The sequence below is a fragment of the Taeniopygia guttata genome, chromosome 1A (assembly GCF_048771995.1).
Source record: "Taeniopygia guttata chromosome 1A, bTaeGut7.mat, whole genome shotgun sequence".
Lineage (NCBI taxonomy): Eukaryota > Metazoa > Chordata > Aves > Passeriformes > Estrildidae > Taeniopygia > Taeniopygia guttata.
Genome location: NC_133025.1, coordinates 4,416,306 through 4,434,744, shown reverse-complemented (window position 1 = coordinate 4,434,744; position 18,439 = coordinate 4,416,306). Strand labels below are relative to the sequence as shown.

The window sequence follows — 18,439 nt, the reverse complement described above, 5'->3', positions numbered from 1 at the left end:
CAGAGTTTAAGTCCATGACTCCCTTTCTGATGTGTATGAGGACCCCAGTGTCACTCCTTGAGCACTCTTCCAGCTCCCAGGGGCACTCATGAGCCTGGAGGGCTCTTCCTCTGGCCTCAGATCAAACCACATCAGGTATCCCCAAAATAATCACAAAACATCTCCCCAGCTCCAGCCAATACATAACAACTCCGACAAATATCTGCTATTGATTAATTTGAAATTAAGCTTCCACCACGCAAAACCTTGAGAAACCCCTTTGGTTTCCCCACCACATCTGCAGCCTGGTGGTCCATCCTGGCCATCTGGGATAGCAAACAGCCCCAGGCCTGCCTCATAAGTTCTTTCCCTCCTTCTTCTTCTTGTTGGGCACCTCTTTATCCTCTCCCTGGCTGTTGCAGCAGGAGATCTCCCCCAGCCCACCAGTTCCCATCTTGGAGGAAGGAACTGGGAGGGTGCAGACCCTGCCTGCCAGCTACTTTCAGAAGGTTGAGGGGGTATTTGCTGCATCTTTGGTTTAGTGGGGGAAGTTTTTTTGTACCTAAGGTCTGTCGTGGGCCACCTGAGAGCAGTGGCAGACCTCAGGCGGGCAGAGCAGAGCACAGCCAGCTCAGCACAGAGCCGGCTCCCCGCTGCCCCAGCCCGTGCTGCCTTCGAGCAAGAGGCATCCGTGCCCTAACCACAAACGGCAACCGTTTTTCCAGAGCCTTCGCACTGAACCCCTCTTCTCTCACACCTCCCCAACAACTACAACAACAACAAAAATACATTTGCAGCCGTCTCTCCCTCTTTTATCCTTTTATCCTGCAAAATCACCCCCTTCCTCTTTTTTTCTCCAGCTCTAACCCTCTTTGTCTGAAAGGTCCTAGCTTGCTAAGATCAACTTCTAAAAGGGAAAAAAAAAAAAAAAAAAATAGGTGTTGCTGCTGGGTTTGGTTTATCACGAACCGCAGATGTCTTTCTAGAAGGTAAAGTAACAGAAAGTGGCAAAAGGAAAACAAGAGGGGAGGGTGGAGGGGGGCCGAGACGGTTTGAAAATACCGCGCAGGCGGTGGGTGCTCCGGCGGGAGCTGCGGCTCGGCGGGCGCCGAAGCGGCCGGGGGATGCTCAGCACCGCCCGGGGCGACAACAAACCGGTCCCTACCCCGGACACAACCCCCGGTCCGTACTGGGGCCAGGCGGGGAGCCCGTCCCGTTAATACCCAGGTCGTTTTGTTCCCCTCCGGTTAAACGGGGCAGCCGCTCCCGGGCTGTTTGACTCTCTGTCCCTCTCTTTTGTTTCACCCCATCTCTCTCTCTCTCTCCTGCTTTCATGTACAAAACATACAGGTCTGGGTTTTTTTGTCACTCTAACCGCATCCGGACTCTATTAAAGTTCCTGGCGCTGGATAAACAATGCAACTGTCGCGTGCAGCAGTCTGAAAATAATTGGATTAGCTCAAACATATCAGCTAAATAGAGACAGTCCCTGCTCAGACAGACAGAGTAAATGTCACCCTGGAAAAACCCTGAAAACTGATCTCATTCATGCCAGGCAACCCCGCAGCAGCCTCCTCGGAAAAACAAAATAGAGAGAAAAAAAAAAAATAAAAGGGGGGAAAAGAGTTTTGACTAATCGCCCTTTCCTCTGCACACAAACACACTCTCCTCGGCTCACTCCCACCCCTCCGTGCTCACAAACGTCCAAGCCCGGTGTGTGCAGGCACCGGGAGCCGGAGCCGCGCAGCCTCTCGCACCCCATTCCGCGGGGTGCGCACAGAGCGGGGGCCCTGCAGCTCCCCCCGGCCAGGGGGACAATTTTGGGGACTCTCCTTGTGGGTGATCCAAACTCCCTGGCACGGAGCTGGCTGGGGATGGGGGCTGCGTGGGCGAACTCTCCGCAGCGCCCCGGGGAAAACCCTCTCCGCATCCCCGGGAGCCGCATGGGAAGAGGCCCTGGGAAGAGCGAGGCGGAGGGCGGGCGGGGGAAGTTGGCCGGGATTTAGCACCATTATTAAAATACAGAGAGATCACTAATGCTGCGGTTCCCTCGGTTTCGCTTCCTCCCCGGGCGCCGCAGCTGAGCGCACCGTGGGCACTGGAGGGGCCGGGTCGCCCCCGGGTCTGGAGCCCCGCGGCACCGGGTGGGTGGTTTGAGTTCCTGGGCCTGTTTCTATCCCCAGTCAGAGTTGGACAAGGGGGAATTTGGTTATAAACCTAGCAGATCAACCTGTAAGGAAGGTGAAGTGTCGTGTGCGTCCCCCACGAGGGCTTCAACGCCTGCTGCTCATCACACGGATGCTCGAGCACATGTCCTTGGCGTGCGGGGGGAGCGAGGAGTCAGCCCCATCCCTTTGCCCCCCCAGTTTTCCCCACCACAGCTTCCTCTCCCGAGCAGCGGGAATGAAGAAGCCAAAAGCCCTACCTGTGCTTGACCGTGCTTTTGGTCGCGATTTACACCCAAACCCGGTTGGCGATCCTCCTAAGAGGCTACTGGGGGGAAAAAGTCCAGAGCCATATTCTGGGACATACGGTGGGTAGGTAGTGATGGGGTGATGAGCGGAGGAGGTGGCTCCTCCTAAAGAGGCCATGCTGCTCCGAGAGTGAGAGGACTCCAGCTTCATGGTATCGGCCAGGGACACCTGGTATTTGATGCATTCCTTCTCGTCCTGCCGGGTGGAGCCGGTGGAGCCAGGGGTGGAGATGGACGGATCCGGGGACACATCTTTAGGAGGGGTCGGCGGGAAGGTGAAAAGGTGCGGGCTGGAGTGGCCGGCGGATAAAGTGGAAGAGGAGGCGGGTGGGTAGACGGAAAGGGGTCCCGGTGAGCTGTGATGGATGGAGGTCTTGGAGAAGGGGCTGAGGTTCCAGGGGGAAGCGCTGTGATGGCTGCTCAGCGCCTTGCTCCCGTCCAGCCAGGGCAGCGAGCCGTGCAGCAGCGGGGGGCGGCACACCTGGCTCCCTGCTCGGAGAAAACACGGAGACACTCGGTCACATCCCTCTGCCACCCTGGCAAAGTCCCCCGTGAGGGTCCCGGGACGTGCTTCCCCCACCACCACCCCTCGTCCTTCCCAAAGCGCTCAGCTTCCCGGGGGGAGCAAGGAAAATTACATCTGATGAGAAACCCCGTTCTTCATGAAAGATTAAATTCTAAAAGCTACAGGAGCACGGGGTGGCAGCTCCCGTCCTGTTGAGGAACAGGTTTTGGGGTCGAGACCCTCCAAGCAGGGTGCCAGCCCTGTGACACGGGATTTGGCGAGCTCTGCTTCACCCTGTCCGTTTTCCAGGCAATCCCACGAAGACTTTGAAGCAAAGATCCTGCGTGAAATTGCCAAGTCCCGACTGCAGAAAAACTTTTTTTCTTAGCTAGAAAATGATTTCCCGAACAGAGCCGTGAGCTATAAACCCTGGGAATTCTCTGGTCAAACGAAGAAGACCAGAAAATGCCCATAAACATGATAATAACCTTTGCAACAGGGCTGAAAAACTTTGCAAACCACTCAGTTTGTCTTTTCTTCTTCCATGAGACTGTACAAAAATGTTAAAGGTCTTTTCACGATGATGTGGCACACGCAGAGGGTACCAACTGCCTCAAAAGAAACGCTCCACATCCTTTTTGTGACAAGGGACACTTCACTTGTCTTTTAAAATACAGACCTTGACTTTGTGGGGGAAAAAAATTTCACTAGATTTCTGCAGTCAAATATTTTTCCCTTTGGTTATAAATGTTCCTAAGGGATTGCACCTAGTATGTTTAATTACTTTCGGCCCTTGCTAAACAAATAATAATAAAAAATACATCCTAAGAATTAAATCTACCCAAATCCACAGCAACTTGAGTGAATGGCTGTAAGATGGAAAACACAGTTATTCAACTGGAAGGAAGAAAGTTTGTGTCTGATAATAAAGCCCTAGAAAGTCTCTGACACCTAGAGATCCTTACCCTCTGTAGGCATTGTGATATGTGTATAGAGATTGCTAAATGTACAGGAGAGATGCAAACACGGATTTAGAGAACCACAGATAGTTATAGAGTGGACACATATGTTTGCATGGGGAGCTTCTATGTGTCTAGAAAAGCTCCAAACTGGTTTTCACCATACCAGGCACTCGTGAACAATACTGAAAGTCGCTGCTCAAAAGGAAGAGAAGGTGGGTTATACGAATAGAAAGGGTCAAGATTCATTATCTTCTCCAGGAAGTAGCATAGTAAATAATATTCAGGCTAGATCAGAAAGACCGCATTTCCACTTTCTGCTGATATATTGGGAAAAAAGAGAAATGAAAAGGGAAGAAAAGAAAGAAAGGACAAAGGCTGCTGATCCTTAAAAATAATTGTTTTAAAGGGACTAATAGCAGAACAATGCAGTTACTGAGCGGAGCCTAATGCAGGCTCACACTCAACAAGTTGCTGAGGGCTGGGAGCAGCCTCCTCAACCCGCTCGGCTCCATCTCCACTCCGCTCATCCCATTTTCTCCATGATTTTGGGGTTATTTCCACTGCAAACCTCGGGGATTTAGATTTTGCCACGACAGAGATCACTGTCCGGCTTCACAAACCACCGTCTGTTCTTTTCCCTCCTTTTTTTTTTTCTTTTCTTTTTTTTTTTTCATTATTTTCTAAACCACCCAGGTAAACTCCAGCTGTAAATACTGAATCTCTCCACTTCTTCATAAAAGACAGCACCAAAGTACTCATCCCTCCGTAGACCTGGGCCCCATCGGCCCCAGGTATTTCACCTCCTTTCTGAGAGCTGTGACCCAGGAACAAGATTCACACTGTGGATCACTGCCTTCCTGCAGGACCCTCAGGACAACACACCAGGTCTGATACCTAATTACACCACAGGCTATATTTTTTTAGTTTCTTTCTTATTTTAAACCCCCGCCTGGGTATGTGTGCAAAACTTTTGTACCAAGCCTAACAAGCTCACCAAGTGCGAATTAAATAGCCCAAGCGTGAGGACAGCGGGGTCATTTTCACACCCCTGCTCTCCAGCTTGCTTTGCTTCCCCAGAGCAGCTTAATCGTGCAAAAACTAAACACAGTATGAAAACACTAACTGTTAACCCAATTAAAGAGAAGGGGGGGAAACCAGAGCGAAAGAGAAGGGGGACGGGAGGGAGATTAAAAAGAAAGAAATAGAAGGAAGGCGAGCAAGAGGGGAAGAAGGGAGAGAGGGAAGAGGGGTGTGAGATAAAAAGAGAGGATGAAAGAGAGAAAGAATGAGAAAGAGAGAAAGAATGAGAAAGAGAGGAAGAGAGAAAGAGAGAAAGAGAGAAAGAATGAGAAAGAGAGAAAGAATGAGAAAGAGAGAAAGAATGAGAAAGAGAGGAAGAATGAGAAAGAGAGGAAGAATGAGAAAGAGAGGAAGAGAGAAAGAGAGGAAGAGAGAAAGAGAGGAAGAGAGGAAGAGAGAAAGAGAGAAAGAGAGAAAGAGAGAAAGAGAGAAAGAGAGAAAGAGAGAAAGAGAGAAAGAGAGAAAGAGAGAAAGAGAGAGAGAGAGAGAGAAAGAGAGAAAGAGAGAAAGAGAGAAAGAGAGAGAGAAAGAGAGAAAGAGAGAAAGAGAGAAAGAGAGAAAGAGAGAAAGAGAGAAAGAGAGAAAGAGAGAGAGAAAGAGAGAGAGAAAGAGAGAGAGAAAGAGAGAGAGAAAGAGAGAGAGAAAGAAAGAAAGAAAGAAAGAAAGAAAGAAAGAAAGAAAGAAAGAAAGAAAGAAAGAAAGAAAGAAAGAAAGAAAGAAAGAAAGAAAGAAAGAAGAGAAAAAGGAAAAAAAAAATTAAAAAGAAAAAAAGAAAGTGAAAGAAAGAAAGGAAGGAAGGAAGCCTGAATTTTTATTTATTTCCAAGAAGCCAACCCCAAAATCCACCCGTGACGTAGCTTCCCCGGCGGCAGGAGAGGGTCTGCCCGACGGCAGCGGGGGGCTCGGGGCAGCGCGGAGCCACCGGCACCGGGGCAGGACCGGGGGGCAGCCGGGGCTGGGCGGGGGCACTCACTCACCGTGGTGGGCCGTGGGGTATCGCTGCACCGTGGCTCTCACGGAGTTGCCGTAATACGGCGGGACGGGGTTGCCTTGTCCGTCGATATTAAAAAGTACATCCACTTCCTCGGCCAGAGGATACTGCGTGGGGTCCATGTAGGTATGGCCAAGCGAGGGGTGATGCGAGTCCGGGTGCTGCCCATTGAGCACGGCCGGGTGGTGGTGGCTGACCCACCGCGGCTGGTCCGTGGAGACCTCCATCTTCCGCGCTCGCTGCTCTTCCTCCTCCTCCTCCTCCTCCTCAGCAAGGCGCGGAGGGTTTGAGATCGGAGCGGGAGACGCTGCCGGAGTTATGCAGGGCGGGGATAAGAAGTGCTCGGCGAGTTTGGGGATGTTTCAGGTTAGGTTTGGTTTAAAGTGGAGGGAGTTGGGGGTATGGTGATAAACGATCGATTCCAAAAAAAAAAAAAAAAAAAAAAAAAAAAAGGAAATAAAATAAAAAGGGAGGAAAAAAGGGAAAACAAAAAAAAAATCTCGGGGGAAAAATTTCTCTACGAAGCGAGATCCTCTCGTTTCTTCCGCTCTGTTGCAGATGTTTCTCTTCTTTGATCACCTGTAACGAGAAAGAGGAAAGGGAAGGAGCAGAGAGAGAGAGAGAGAGAGGGAGAGGCAGGGAGAGAAACGTACTTGAGAAGTTCTGAACTTTAGCACCTGACTTTTTAGGCAGGAGCAAACCCATCCCATCCCTCGGCAGCCATCCCTGGGAAGCGCCTGCTCTGCCCTGGACCCACCTCTCCCAGCGCCTCTTTCTCTTTCGCTCTCTCCCGGCTCGCAGCGGAGCCCAGCAGCTCCCACCGCCCAGCTCTTACTTTTCCTTGGGTTTGGGGTTTTTTTTTGGCCTTTCTTTCTTTTTTTTTTTTTTTTTGTTCGTCGCGGTTGTTTTGTTTATTTTTTTATTTGTTCCATTTGCACCTGAGAAGCTCCAGTGGCTTAAGCCGGTGAGAACTTGTGCCATTCGCTGCTGCGCAGCCCAGAGTCACTTTGATTGCTCATTAATTATTATGCAACCGAGAAAGGAGGGAACAGGGGGAAAAGAGAAGGGAGGGAAGGGGGTAAAGCGATGGGTGAAGAGAGTGGGGGTGAAAGGAAGGAGCGAGGAGAAAAGGCGGGTGGGGAGAGGGAGGAAAAAGAAAAAATTTTAAAAGCGACAAGTTGCTCAAAAAATTCCGCACAAACCTTGGTGGAGAAGCAGTATGTGACCCAGGAGGGATGAAGCTGAAAGTGCCTGATCAGATCAGATTGTGCTCGGTCGCACTAATTTTTTTCCCTACTTTTTTTCCTCCTCTCTCTCCCTCTCCTTTTTTTTTTTTTTTCTTTTTTTTTTTCCTTTCTTTCTCCTTTTTTTTTTTTTTCTCTTTTTTTTTTTTTTTTTTACAGGGAAGGCATTCTTTCTGAAAGGAGCAGGATGGCGCCAGCCGGCTCAGTGCTTACAGACAGCTGTGGCGAGACGCAACTTAAGGAGGTTCCAGTGTCATAAGCCGGGGGAGGCGGAGCCTGAGCGGGGACAGCTCCGGCCGCCCCCGCGGGAACCCCCGGCAGCAAACTTCTCTTCAAATCCCCTCCACCACACACCCTTCATTTTATTTTTGAAAACTTTCTACTGTTTGTTTGTTGTTTGTTTTTTTTTTTTAAGAGGGAAATTAAGTTTTCCCGCTGTCCCAGGAACTCTGAGCCCGCAGAGATGGGGCATGGCGGGGACGGGGTGGGTTCTCCGGGGGATGCCCCCGGAGCAGGGGTATGCGGGCAGGTGCAGGGCCGGGGGGTCCCCACCGGGATAGAGCTGCCTCCTCCAGCGGCGCGGCTCGGATAGGAGTTAATTATTGCTGTATTTAAGGGACACAGCAGCGGCCAAGCGCGCACACGGATCTGAGGGGCTGAGGGGTTTTCCCCCTCCCTCAGGAAGCGCCGCCGGCTCCGGCCGGACCCCCGGGCGCCGCGCCCGGCCCCGCCCCCCTCCACCGGCTCGGCCAATAGACGGCGAGCAGGAACTGGGGCGCCGGCCTCGGGCGGCGCTGATTGGCTGCCGGCCCGCGCCCCGCCGGCCCCCGGCGGCGCTGATTGGCTGCGGGCCCGCGGGCCGGCGGCCGCGCCGGGCGCTGCGTTGAGCCAGGGCATCCCCTAGCGGCACCCCGGGGTGATCCCGGCGGGACGGGACTGGGACGGGGACAGGGACGGGGGCACAGGGAACAGGGACAGCGACAGGGGGACAGGGGACAGGGACAGGGACAGGGGACAGGGACAGGGATAGGGGGACAGGGGCAGGGGGACAGGGGGACAGGGACAGCGACAGGGGGACAGGGACAGCGATAGGGGGACAGGGACAGGGGACACGGACAGGGACAGGGATAGGGACAGGGACAGCGACAGGGACAGGGGACACGGACAGGGACAGGGACAGGGGCAGGGACACGGACAGGGACAGCGGGACAGGGGGACAGGGACAGGGGGACAGCGACAGGGACAGCAGGACAGGGACAGCAGGACAGGAATATGGACAGGGGCAGGGATAGCGGGACAGGGACAGGGGGACAGGGACAGGGGCAGGGACAGCGTGACAGGGACAAGGACAGCAGAACAGGGGGACAGGAACAGGAGGACAGGGGGACAGGAACAGGGACAGTGGGTCAGGGACAGGGACACGGACAGGGGGACAACAGGGCCAGAGACAGCAAGGTAGGGACAGGGGGACGGCGACAGCGGGACAGGGACAGGGGGACAGGGGAGAACCAGGGACAGAGGATGGGGAGAAAGAGACACACAAAAATCGTGGAGAGAAAGGAAAGATGAAGGGGAAACGGAAGAAGGAAAAAGAGAACGAAGGAGAGAAAGAGAGAGAGAAAGGAAAGAAATTAGAGAAAGGAAATGAAGGAAAAGGAAGGAAGAAAGAAAGAAAGAAAGAAAGAGAAAGAGAGAGAAAAAGAAAGAAAGAAAGAAAGAAAGAAAGAAAGAAAGAAAGAAAGAAAGAAAGAAAGAAAGAAAGAAAGAAAGAAAGAAAGAAAGAAAGAAAGAAAGAAAGAAAGAAAGAAAGAAAGAAAGAAAGAAAGAAAGAAAGAAAGAAAGAAAGAAAGAAAGAAAGAAAGAAAGAGAAAGAAAGAAAGAAAGAAAGAAATGGATAGGATGATGGAGGAGGAGTGGGGGGAAGGATAATATTAAATTCTTTTCAAAGCACTAGAAGCAGTCACTCACTGCGTGCTCCGCACGCCGGCCGGAGCGCATCACCCGGTGCGGGAGGGAGCGGCTCTCGGAGCTTTTGTACCGGGGCTCTCGTTAAAAACCGAGGCTCCGCAGCTCCGGGGCCGCCTCCGGTCAGCGGGACCGGGCTGGGCTCAACCTGCGGCCGGGAGGGATGGATGGATGGATGGATGGATGGATGGATGGATGGATGGATGGATGGATGGATGGATGGTTCGCATCCTCGAGGACGCCCGTTTTAAGCCCGAATTTCAACCCCCGGAGCAGCCCATCGCTGTTGGGCGTGGGGACAGAGGTTTCACGCGTGGAAGATGCACCCTGAGCATGCATATATATATATTTAAAAGAAAATAAAGAAACCGATCAGCGTACAAGAGCCGTGAAGCACCCACGGAAATGTGCCGGGTGGGGAGCGCCGAGGAGCGTGGACAGGGGGTGACAGGTCCCCTCCATCCAGAACTGTCCGGGGACAGGGCTCGGTGCTCCCCGAGCTGTCCGGGGACAGGGCTCGGTGCTCCCCGAGCTGTCCGGGGACAGGGCTCGGTGCTCCAGCCTCGCCGACGCCGCCGGGACCAGCCCGGGGCAGTGGGAACCGCTCCCTGCAGCCCATTAGGGGGAAGGGGGAGAGAGGAGGGGGATGCTCATGGCCCTCCCCGAGCCGGGGGCTTTAATCTCGTGTTTCCTCTCTCCCCTCAGAGGAATCGCTTTGCCTGCAAGGTTTTACCCCGCGGGGTGTCCCCTCCTTTCCGTACTCCGGGAATTGGGGCGCACCAGAAGGAGAAAACGGAGGGGAGAACGGTCTGTCTGTCTGTCCGTCCGTCCTGAGGCACTTTCCGGGCTGCCCCTACGGCCGCCCCCGGAGTGTGGGGCGCCCCAGCACCGGGGTGGTCTCCTGCCTACCCCTCCTCCTCCTCCCATTCCTTGGATAGTGAAGCGCAAACTTTCCTCTTCCTGCCATCCCTCTCCCCAAATTTTAGCATTTTATACGTGTCTCCCCGGGGTTTTCCTCTTCATCCCCGCTCCCTAAATTTCCTCCCACCCCAAGCACATCCTCTGGGGCAGAGGGGTTTCCGACCCTTGGGAAAAATCATTTTGTGTCTTTTAACATTTGAGGGGACCTTAATGCGAGATGAGATCTTTGGGCAGGTGAGCTGAGATTCCCATCCCCGCTCCCTCCGGCACTTACAGCCCTGAGACCTACAGCCGTGGGATCACGGGAGGGGAATTTCCATCCAAAGGTCACAAAATTGCTAAACCATTTTAAAACGCGCCTTTAGCCCTGTCCGGAGGTAGTGAAGAAACCGCTTTCCTTCAGCTGTTTGGAGGGCAGAGAATTATTAATGCAAAATGAAATGGATAAAATTTAAAAGAAAAAAAAAAAAGTAAAATAATAAATAAACAGCTACGCCAAGTCCCATCGGTGGCAGGGGGGAAAAGAAATGGGAACATCCCTGAGGGCTCCGTCCTGCGGGACCCTTTTCCCCGCGTGTCCCTCGCAGCCACAGCCCCGGTTGCGGGAGGAGGACACCCTCTTTTAAATCTAGTTTGCTTAGGCTGTACCTTTATTTTCACGATAGACTCATCTTCCTATCCCACTCCCAGCCGGGAGGAAGTGCAAAACACCCACTACCAAAAAAAAAAAAAATATATATATATATATATATATATATAAATAAATAAAAAAATTAAAATTTAAAAAATAAAAAGAGCAAACCCATCATTTCCCCCGTCTCCTCGGATTATCTCCTGTGATCCCCGGGGGTTTTGAGAGGAGCGCTGGCCTTGACCGTTCTTTTCCCAGGCTGTGGCTGCAGATCCATCACCTCGCCCCCCCACGGCAGCCCCCAGCAGGGTTTCCAGTGACAGCTCGGCGTTAATAGGAGCCCATTGTTGGAGCAATTAGCCCCAAGCTCAGCACCAGCCGCCAGATAAGGGTCGGGGACTCGGGGGTTAATTCTGCCGGGGGGGAGGGGGCTCCAGCATCCCTCCTAGCTAGGGGAGGGATGGGAGCAATGGGGATAACTCTGCCTCTAAAAGGCCACGACGAAACGCTTTGGACACTTTATTTGTCACTTAGAGACCCAAAAAGAGGAAAATTCAGAGAAAAAAAAAAAAAAAAAGATAAAATCAACAACAACAAAATCCCAGACTTGGTGGGATGGGGCGGCCCCCCAACCTACCGCTCCCCTAAAAGTGACCAGTCAAAGAGCACTGAAGATATCGCCTCCCTTTTGGGTTTTTTTTTTTTTTCAAATCTCCCTCGGGTCTTCTAGTTAAAGTAGGTCCAGACAAGGTTGTTCTGAGCCGGGACCCGGGGCCAGCATCTCCTCCGTCTGTCCCCGTTGGTGCCCACCGCGACTGGCACCTCGGGGCGGGGACAGGCGGCCTCCCCCTTCTCCCCCCTCTCCTTGAGCCCCCTTTTAAACGACAATTGACTGAAAGGGGATTAAGTTACGTTTGTCGGGCTGGGCTTTTTTTTTTTTTTTTTTTTTTTTTTTTTTTTTTTTTTTTTCTTCTTCTTTCCAGGGTACCAGAATAGTACAGGTAAAGCTGTACAAACAGCCGGGAGCGAGGAATCGGGGGGTTATGGAGAGGACACGGCCCAGGGCAGAGCTCCGAAGATTATTATTAATTTTTTTTTCCTTTTTTTTTTTTTTTTTTTTGCCTGTGTACAGCAACTTGCTCTCGTTGTGAGCCCGTTGCCACCTCCCAGGCTGGGGCAGCCCCTGCCAGTCCCCCCTGAGCCCTGGTCAGGCTGCTGAGATAATCTCGGGTTAAACAAAGGCGCAGAGAAGAGGGAATATTTTGTTTTCCTCTTTTTTTTTTCTCTTTTTTTTTTTTTTTCCCTCCCTTCGTGAATTAGGCAGGAATTACGATCCATTTCCCCAAGGCCACCCCCTCTTTATCATTTAAACGGTAAGCTACATCCGTCCAGCTAGGAGCAGTAAATTATTATTACTAATGCTAATAAAAATAATAATAATAGTCAAAGAGAAAGAGACACTGGCATTCCTGCCACTTCTCATCCCACATGAGTCTTCCCTTCCACTTCCAAACCAGCCACATTTGTGGTTTTACTCTTTTTTTTTTTTTTAATCTCCCTTGCTATTTCTCTCTCTCTCTCTTTTTTTTTTTTTTTTTTTTTTTTTTTTTTAATATACGTACATTTCCTTTCTTTTCTAATAATTCATTTTTCTCCTCTTCGTGAAGATCGGGAGGAAACATAAACACGCACACAAAGAAGTGGCGAGCCATGCAAATTCAAAGAGAGAACAAATCATCGGCTGATTACACCGGGTCCAATTTTTGATCCCTTCGTGCACCACCACCCACCACAGACGCGCACACGTTTTTTGGTTTGTTTTGGGGTTTTTTTCAGCGCAAATGATACTATTTGATGGAGGGGTGGGAAGAGACGGGGGGAAAACCCTGCTCTGCCGCAGAAAAGAAATTCGAAGAATTAAAATTGGGAGGAGAGAAACTGGGACTTTTCTATCCCTCCTCTCCCGCCTCCCCCTTCTTTGAAGCTGAGAGAAGGGCGACTGCCCCGGGACACTGCAGGAGTAAAGAAAAAAAAGGAAAAAAAAAAAAAAAAAGGTCTGAGAAGATCAAAAACCGGCTCCGCAAGTCCCAGGGGCGACCTCTCCCCTCGACACATTCCCCAAACTGCGCGGAGAGGAGCCGGGCGAAGGGGAGAAGGGGAGGGGGACTCGTGTCACCCGTGTCACCCCTGTCACCCCCGTGCTGGCAGGACCCAGCTCCCTTCCCTCCTTCCAGCTCAACCCGGTGAGTCCCTTTTCTCCCTTCCCCCCCACCCCTTTTCCTTTCTCAGGCAGCAAAAGTGCGCTTTGATAAGGGGTTCTCCTTCTCCCTTTTATTCCAGCCCCCATTTCACCCCATTCCCCCTTTTTATCCCCTCTCCAAGCGGCTCCCGAGCCTGGAGCGGGTCCCCGGCACCGGCACCGCTATCGCTGCAGAGAGCAGGGCAGCGCTCCCCAAAGGCTTCGACCCCACAAATTTTAAAAATGAGAGAAGAAAAAGCCAAAAAATCGCCTGAAGAGCCACTCCAAATTACGGCGAGTTTAAAGAAGCGCTCAATAGGGGAAAATTTTTTTTTAAATATATCTATAAAAAATGAGGGAGTCGGGGGAGCCGGTTTGTTGCAGGTTTCTCGATTTTGCTTTATCTCTCAGGACTGTTTTGAGCGATAGATTGAAGCATCTTGCGGGCTTTAAACCCGGCAAGGGCAGTTTTCCTCGCACCTCGCGGAGAATGTGAAGCTGCCGACGTGTTTATGGATATTTTTTTTGTGTGTCTATTTTTTTTCCTTCCCCCCCCTTTTTTTTTTTTTTTTTTTTTTTTTTTTTCCGAAAGCAGAAATTACCCCAGGACTTCGATAAAGGAAAAAAAAAAAAAAAAACACCACCAAAAAAAAACCCACCACAAATCTCCCGGCGGCTGGCGGGAGAGGAGGCGGCAGAATTAGCACCAGCAGGAGCATATCCCCGGATTAAAACCGGACCGATTTACTCGGGCAGGAGCCCGGCTGCTGCCAGTTTAAAGCCGTCCTTACACCCCCCAAAATAAAAATAAACCCCCGGTGCCCACAGACCCCAGCGGCTGTAACCCTGCATCGCACTCCGGGAATGCCGGGCTCGCGTTTACCGTCACAGGCTCCAAAATTCAAACAGCACGGAGGATTTCAGAGGGCTACAGCACCCCAAATTCCCCCGAGGAGCACACACAGGCACGCCGAGATGCTGTCCCGCCCCCATCCAAGCACAAGGCGATGCCCTCCGCATCCCGAGGGCCGAGAGAATCCCCGGCCGGCTGCTCCCCCTCCTCCTCATCCTCATCCCACTCCCTACCTGTCCCTGCCGGGAAAAACCTCCTCGTCTTATTTTCTGCCTTGAAATTACAACGTTTCCCTCGGGTCTATAAGAAGAAATTCACATCCCCGGGAGAAGGAAGCGCTTCTCCCCAGCCGGGAGCAAAATGCCGCGGCGGGGTGGAGGTAGAGCTTCCCTCTCCCCTTTTTGCGAGAGAGTGTTTCTCCTTTCCCAGAGCCTGTTTCTCCTTTCCCAGAGCCCTCGGGTTGTTGGGACCCCCTCTGTCCCCCCTGTCAGGACTCATCCCGGTGCAGCGGGGAGCTGGGACCGGTGTCCGCCTCAGCAGCCCCTGCCCGCGGCACCGACAGGTCCCGGCTCCCCCGCTCCGCACCTGAGGCCCATAAATAATGGAGAAAACAAGCAGGGCCGGTGGTTATTAATTATCCGGTTTCATTAAAATCCGTCACCCGGAGCCCGCTGCCTGTGTACGGACACGTGAAGAAGGTAAGAGGAGCTGGGATGGATGGATGGATGGATAGATAGATAAATAGATAGATAGATAGATTTCTTTTCTCCTCTTTCTGCTTTCAAAACGCTCGATGACAGATAATGTGGATTTTTTGACAGCACAATCCATTCCCATTGCTCCCTCCAGAAACATCCTCCGCACGGTTTGGAGGATGAAAAATTCTCTTACACGGTGGGGAAGGAGGAGAAATACTTAATGCAGGGGTGCCGGGAGAGAAAGGATCTCTCCTGTCGCCCTTGGGCCGCCAGTCCTGCCGGAACCCGGCCCAGCCCGGCCCGGCCCGGCCCGGCCCGGCCCGGCCCGGCCCGCGGGTCCCCTCAGCGGGCCCAGGAGCGTGGCCAACCCCGGAGCGGAGCCATCTCCCCCCTCATCCCAACCAGCCTTAACCACACACCTCTAGGGTAGCTCTGCTTTGCGTTTCTAAGGTAAAAAAAATGAGAGATATCTGCGTAAAATCGCCCTAAGTCGATTTTGTTAGAAGCACTCTTGTTATGCGTTACATACAGATATTTTTAATCTGAAGAGATAGAGTGCTACACGTACAGCGTATATTTTATATTATACAGAACATATCAACCTAACAGAATCAAATCGAATCGGAATTATTCGTGGGAAGAGCGCAAAACCGCAGCCATCGACACAGGCTTGCCTGCGTGAAAATCGCTGTACACAGGGTGATACACAGAGTATGGGTCCGGATATACAGTATAAATATACACAAATATATATATCTTCATACGCACACAGGTACAAAGCCAGGCACAGAAAGGCCCCGCATATCCCTCAGATATGAATCCATTGCCGTTCTGAGATTAATATTTCTCATCCCAGCTGTGTCAATGCCGTGTCCCATCTCCCAGCCCCCGCCAGCCCAGCCTCACTCCTTCGCCCCCAACACCCACAGGTAAAACATCTTCTCCCCAGCGCCCCAAAAATCGTTCCCTTACGGATCGGGGGGGCTTTCCCCAAGGTCACCGAGAAAACTCGACTCTCCCCTCCATCCACCCTAAGCAATAAAGGGGGGTCGGGGCTGAGTTTCAAATCCTGGGAGCCGAGCTCCCTGTCTCCACGTGGAGAAAATGAGGATATATTAAAAAAAAAAAAAAAAAAAAAAAAAAAGAGAGAGATAAAGGAAAGGAAAAAAAAAAAAGAAAAATAAAAAAATAGGAAAAGAGAAAAAGGAGGAGGGTGGGATGGAGGGACACACAAATCGGTGTTCACTGACCTGGGCAGATGCTTTTGATTTTGTCCGGTTCCGCTGGAGCGCTCAGAGCAGGAGTGCGGGAGGAGCGGAGCCGCTGCTGGCATGTCGCAAGCTCTCACCGAGGGGGAAAACCTGGGGGAGCCGCATCCTCCGAACGCCCACCCTTGCCCTCCTCCTCCTCCTCCTCCTCCTCCGGGCTGGGCTGAAGATCAGAGCTCTTCCGGGTTGGGAAAGGGCAGAGCAGGAGGCAGAGGAATATGATGGGCGATTTCTTCACGCACCCATGGGTGGGGCGGGGAGGTGGAGCCGGGGGGGACAGGGGCAGGGCCAGGGGGACGCGCCAGGTACAGCGGGGTGAGCGTGATGTAACCCGTCCCGGGAGCGGCTGGCAGCGCCGGGAGCCGGCAGCGGAGGGGGAAAATGTAATTAAGCGTATGATCGTGCAAATAGCGCGGAAAGCTTTCGAGGAAAAGCGGTGACATTAGCGACAAGGGGCTGGTTCTTCTCCTCCGTACCCCCTTCTCCTCCCGGGGGGATTTTTAATGACCCTATTCTCCTGTCTTCTTTTTTTTTTATTTTTTTTTAATTTTTAAAAATTTTATTTTACAAGGCTCCACGATACAGACAGAATAATAATAATAATAAATAATAACAATAACAATAACAACAATAACAACAATAACAATAACAACAACAACAACAACAACAATAATAATAATAATAATAATAATAATAATAATAATAATAATAATAATAATAATAATAATAATAATAATAATAATAATAATAATAATATAACGGGCACGCGTCCTCTGGCGCTTTGAGGACGAGGATTGTTCCCCCTCTCCCACTCCTCCTCGGGACGAGGAAGGCTTCCGGCCGAGGGCAGCACCTTTTACGGGGAGATCATAGGGATCAACCCCAGCCCTGGGGGTCCTGGGGGTCCCCCTCTCTGTCCCCGGGGCCGGGGGGATCTGCAGTCCCCACCCGCTCCTCAGCCGCCTTTCCCCGGGAGCACCTGGGGGATTTTCAGGGCTGGGGGTGGGGGGAAGATAAACACCCCCTAAAGTCTTATAGGGGCAGCAGGAGCCAGGGAGCCGGGCCAGACTCCAGGGGATGCCCCAAATCTTTCAGCGATGGAGGAACCGGCGGGGGAAGGGGCTCGGGGCTCTGATTTTCCACATTTCACCCCCCACTCGTGTCAAAATCTAATGCTGCAGCCTCAGCGTTCTCCCCCGCTGGCCTCGATCCACGGGGCAGATTCGCTTACAAGAAAACTTCCCCAGGTTGTGGTGAGGATATTTTTATTCTCTAGGGCTAGGAGCTCATTTCGGAGTGGGTGGGTGGGTGTCCAGCCACCAAAACCAGACAAGACGTGGAGGACCAGCCTAGGACAGCGGGAGGGGATTTATCCACGGGAAACACGTCTGGGAATTGCCACTCTCACCTTACCCCCCACGCTGCACATCTCCCCTTGGTGCGAAGATGTTTCCCCTGGAATAAAGCTGGAATAAAGCTGGAATAAAGCTTTATTTCCAGGGCTAAACCAGGTGCGTGAGGCAGATGCCAGGCCCCACGCGTGGAAGCCCCAGTGGTGCTGGGGGGATGCAGAGCTGCCCTCCCCTGCCCTACTCGGTGGGACCCGGCAGAGACCCCCCAGGACACATCCCGGCAGCGCTGAGCCCCGGCACCTCAGAAAGTGGGGCGAAAATTGGTCACCAAAGGGAAAAAAAAAAAAAAAAAAATATATATATATATGTGTATACACACCCTCCTGGTCCTGGAGGGATATTGTTGGGTTTTTCTGCTGACGTTGGGAGTTCGCTATCGCTGCTTCTAGAGTGACTCTCTGTGAGGTGAAAGGTAACGCGATCGCCTCCCAATTCTATCTTTAGAAAACACATTCAATTAAGGTAATAACTTAAAGCTCATTAGAGGCACGAAGGGAACCTTCCCAGCGCCAAACACCGATGGAGACAGCTCGGGTACCCCAACAGCGCGGGGAGGAGGGTTGAGCCCATCTACCATCGACAAGAAATGTGCCTTTTGCTAAGGAAAGGCTTCGAAAAAGAGGATTTTAAAGCCACGAGGCTTGTGTGGTTTGGACTGAGCCGGGGATATGCGGGGTATGGGATAAGAAAAAAAAAAAATAAAGGAGAATACAGCTGAAATCACTCGGGGGGTGTTTTCCTCATCATAGGGCTGGGAAAATCCCTGCGGATTCTTCTGCTCCCCAAAACAGTGCTGCGGGAGGGAGACGAGATCAGGCTGGAAGATGATGCCGGATCCCTTCAAAACTGCCCAGAAAAAGGAAAAAAAAAAAAAAATTAAAAATCGGGGGGGGAAGGAGCTGGATCGGGGCTGTCTGAGAACATCGTGGAGCTGGGGGGGCGAGGTGGGGAAAGGAAAAAATCAAAATCCGCTTGGCAGGACCGCGGAGATGGAGCCCCCCACTATTGTCTGTGTTCCTGCGGTTGGGGCTTGATCGGGGGCGGGAGGGGACAGAAGGAATTTGGGCACAGGCGCAGGCGCATCCTCACTCATCCCCCCTCCCGCATCCACCCCGCACCGCGAAGTTCATTTCCAGTCACGCTGGCCGGTGATTCAAAGGTTAAACATAACTAATGAGGCTTTAAATGGCACCCGGGGTTTATCATAAATATCGCAGA

At 51.9% G+C, this 18,439-nt stretch overlaps 1 protein-coding gene across 4 annotated transcripts in view; it reads right to left on the bottom strand.

The window, feature by feature from the left end:
- The window catches only part of GATA3 (GATA binding protein 3), a 29,426-nt gene extending 13,492 nt beyond the window's left edge, over nt 1–15,934 (bottom strand). Inside the window, exons 1-3 of one of the 4 annotated variants that reach the window (XM_030290368.4) lie at nt 15,792–15,934; nt 5,977–6,569; nt 2,405–2,941 (exon numbers count right to left, since the gene is read on the bottom strand). In XM_030290368.4, coding sequence (XP_030146228.1) covers nt 2,405–2,941; nt 5,977–6,217 — 778 coding nt within the window. In that variant the 5' untranslated portion in view covers nt 6,218–6,569; nt 15,792–15,934. Of the gene's footprint in view, nt 1–2,404; nt 2,942–5,976; nt 6,570–6,747; nt 7,604–15,791 lie in introns of those variants that run through there. The other 3 variants (XM_030290386.4, XM_030290378.4, XM_030290358.4) reach the window with 3 other exon arrangements.
- Nucleotides 15,935–18,439: the final 2,505 nt, after the last annotated feature.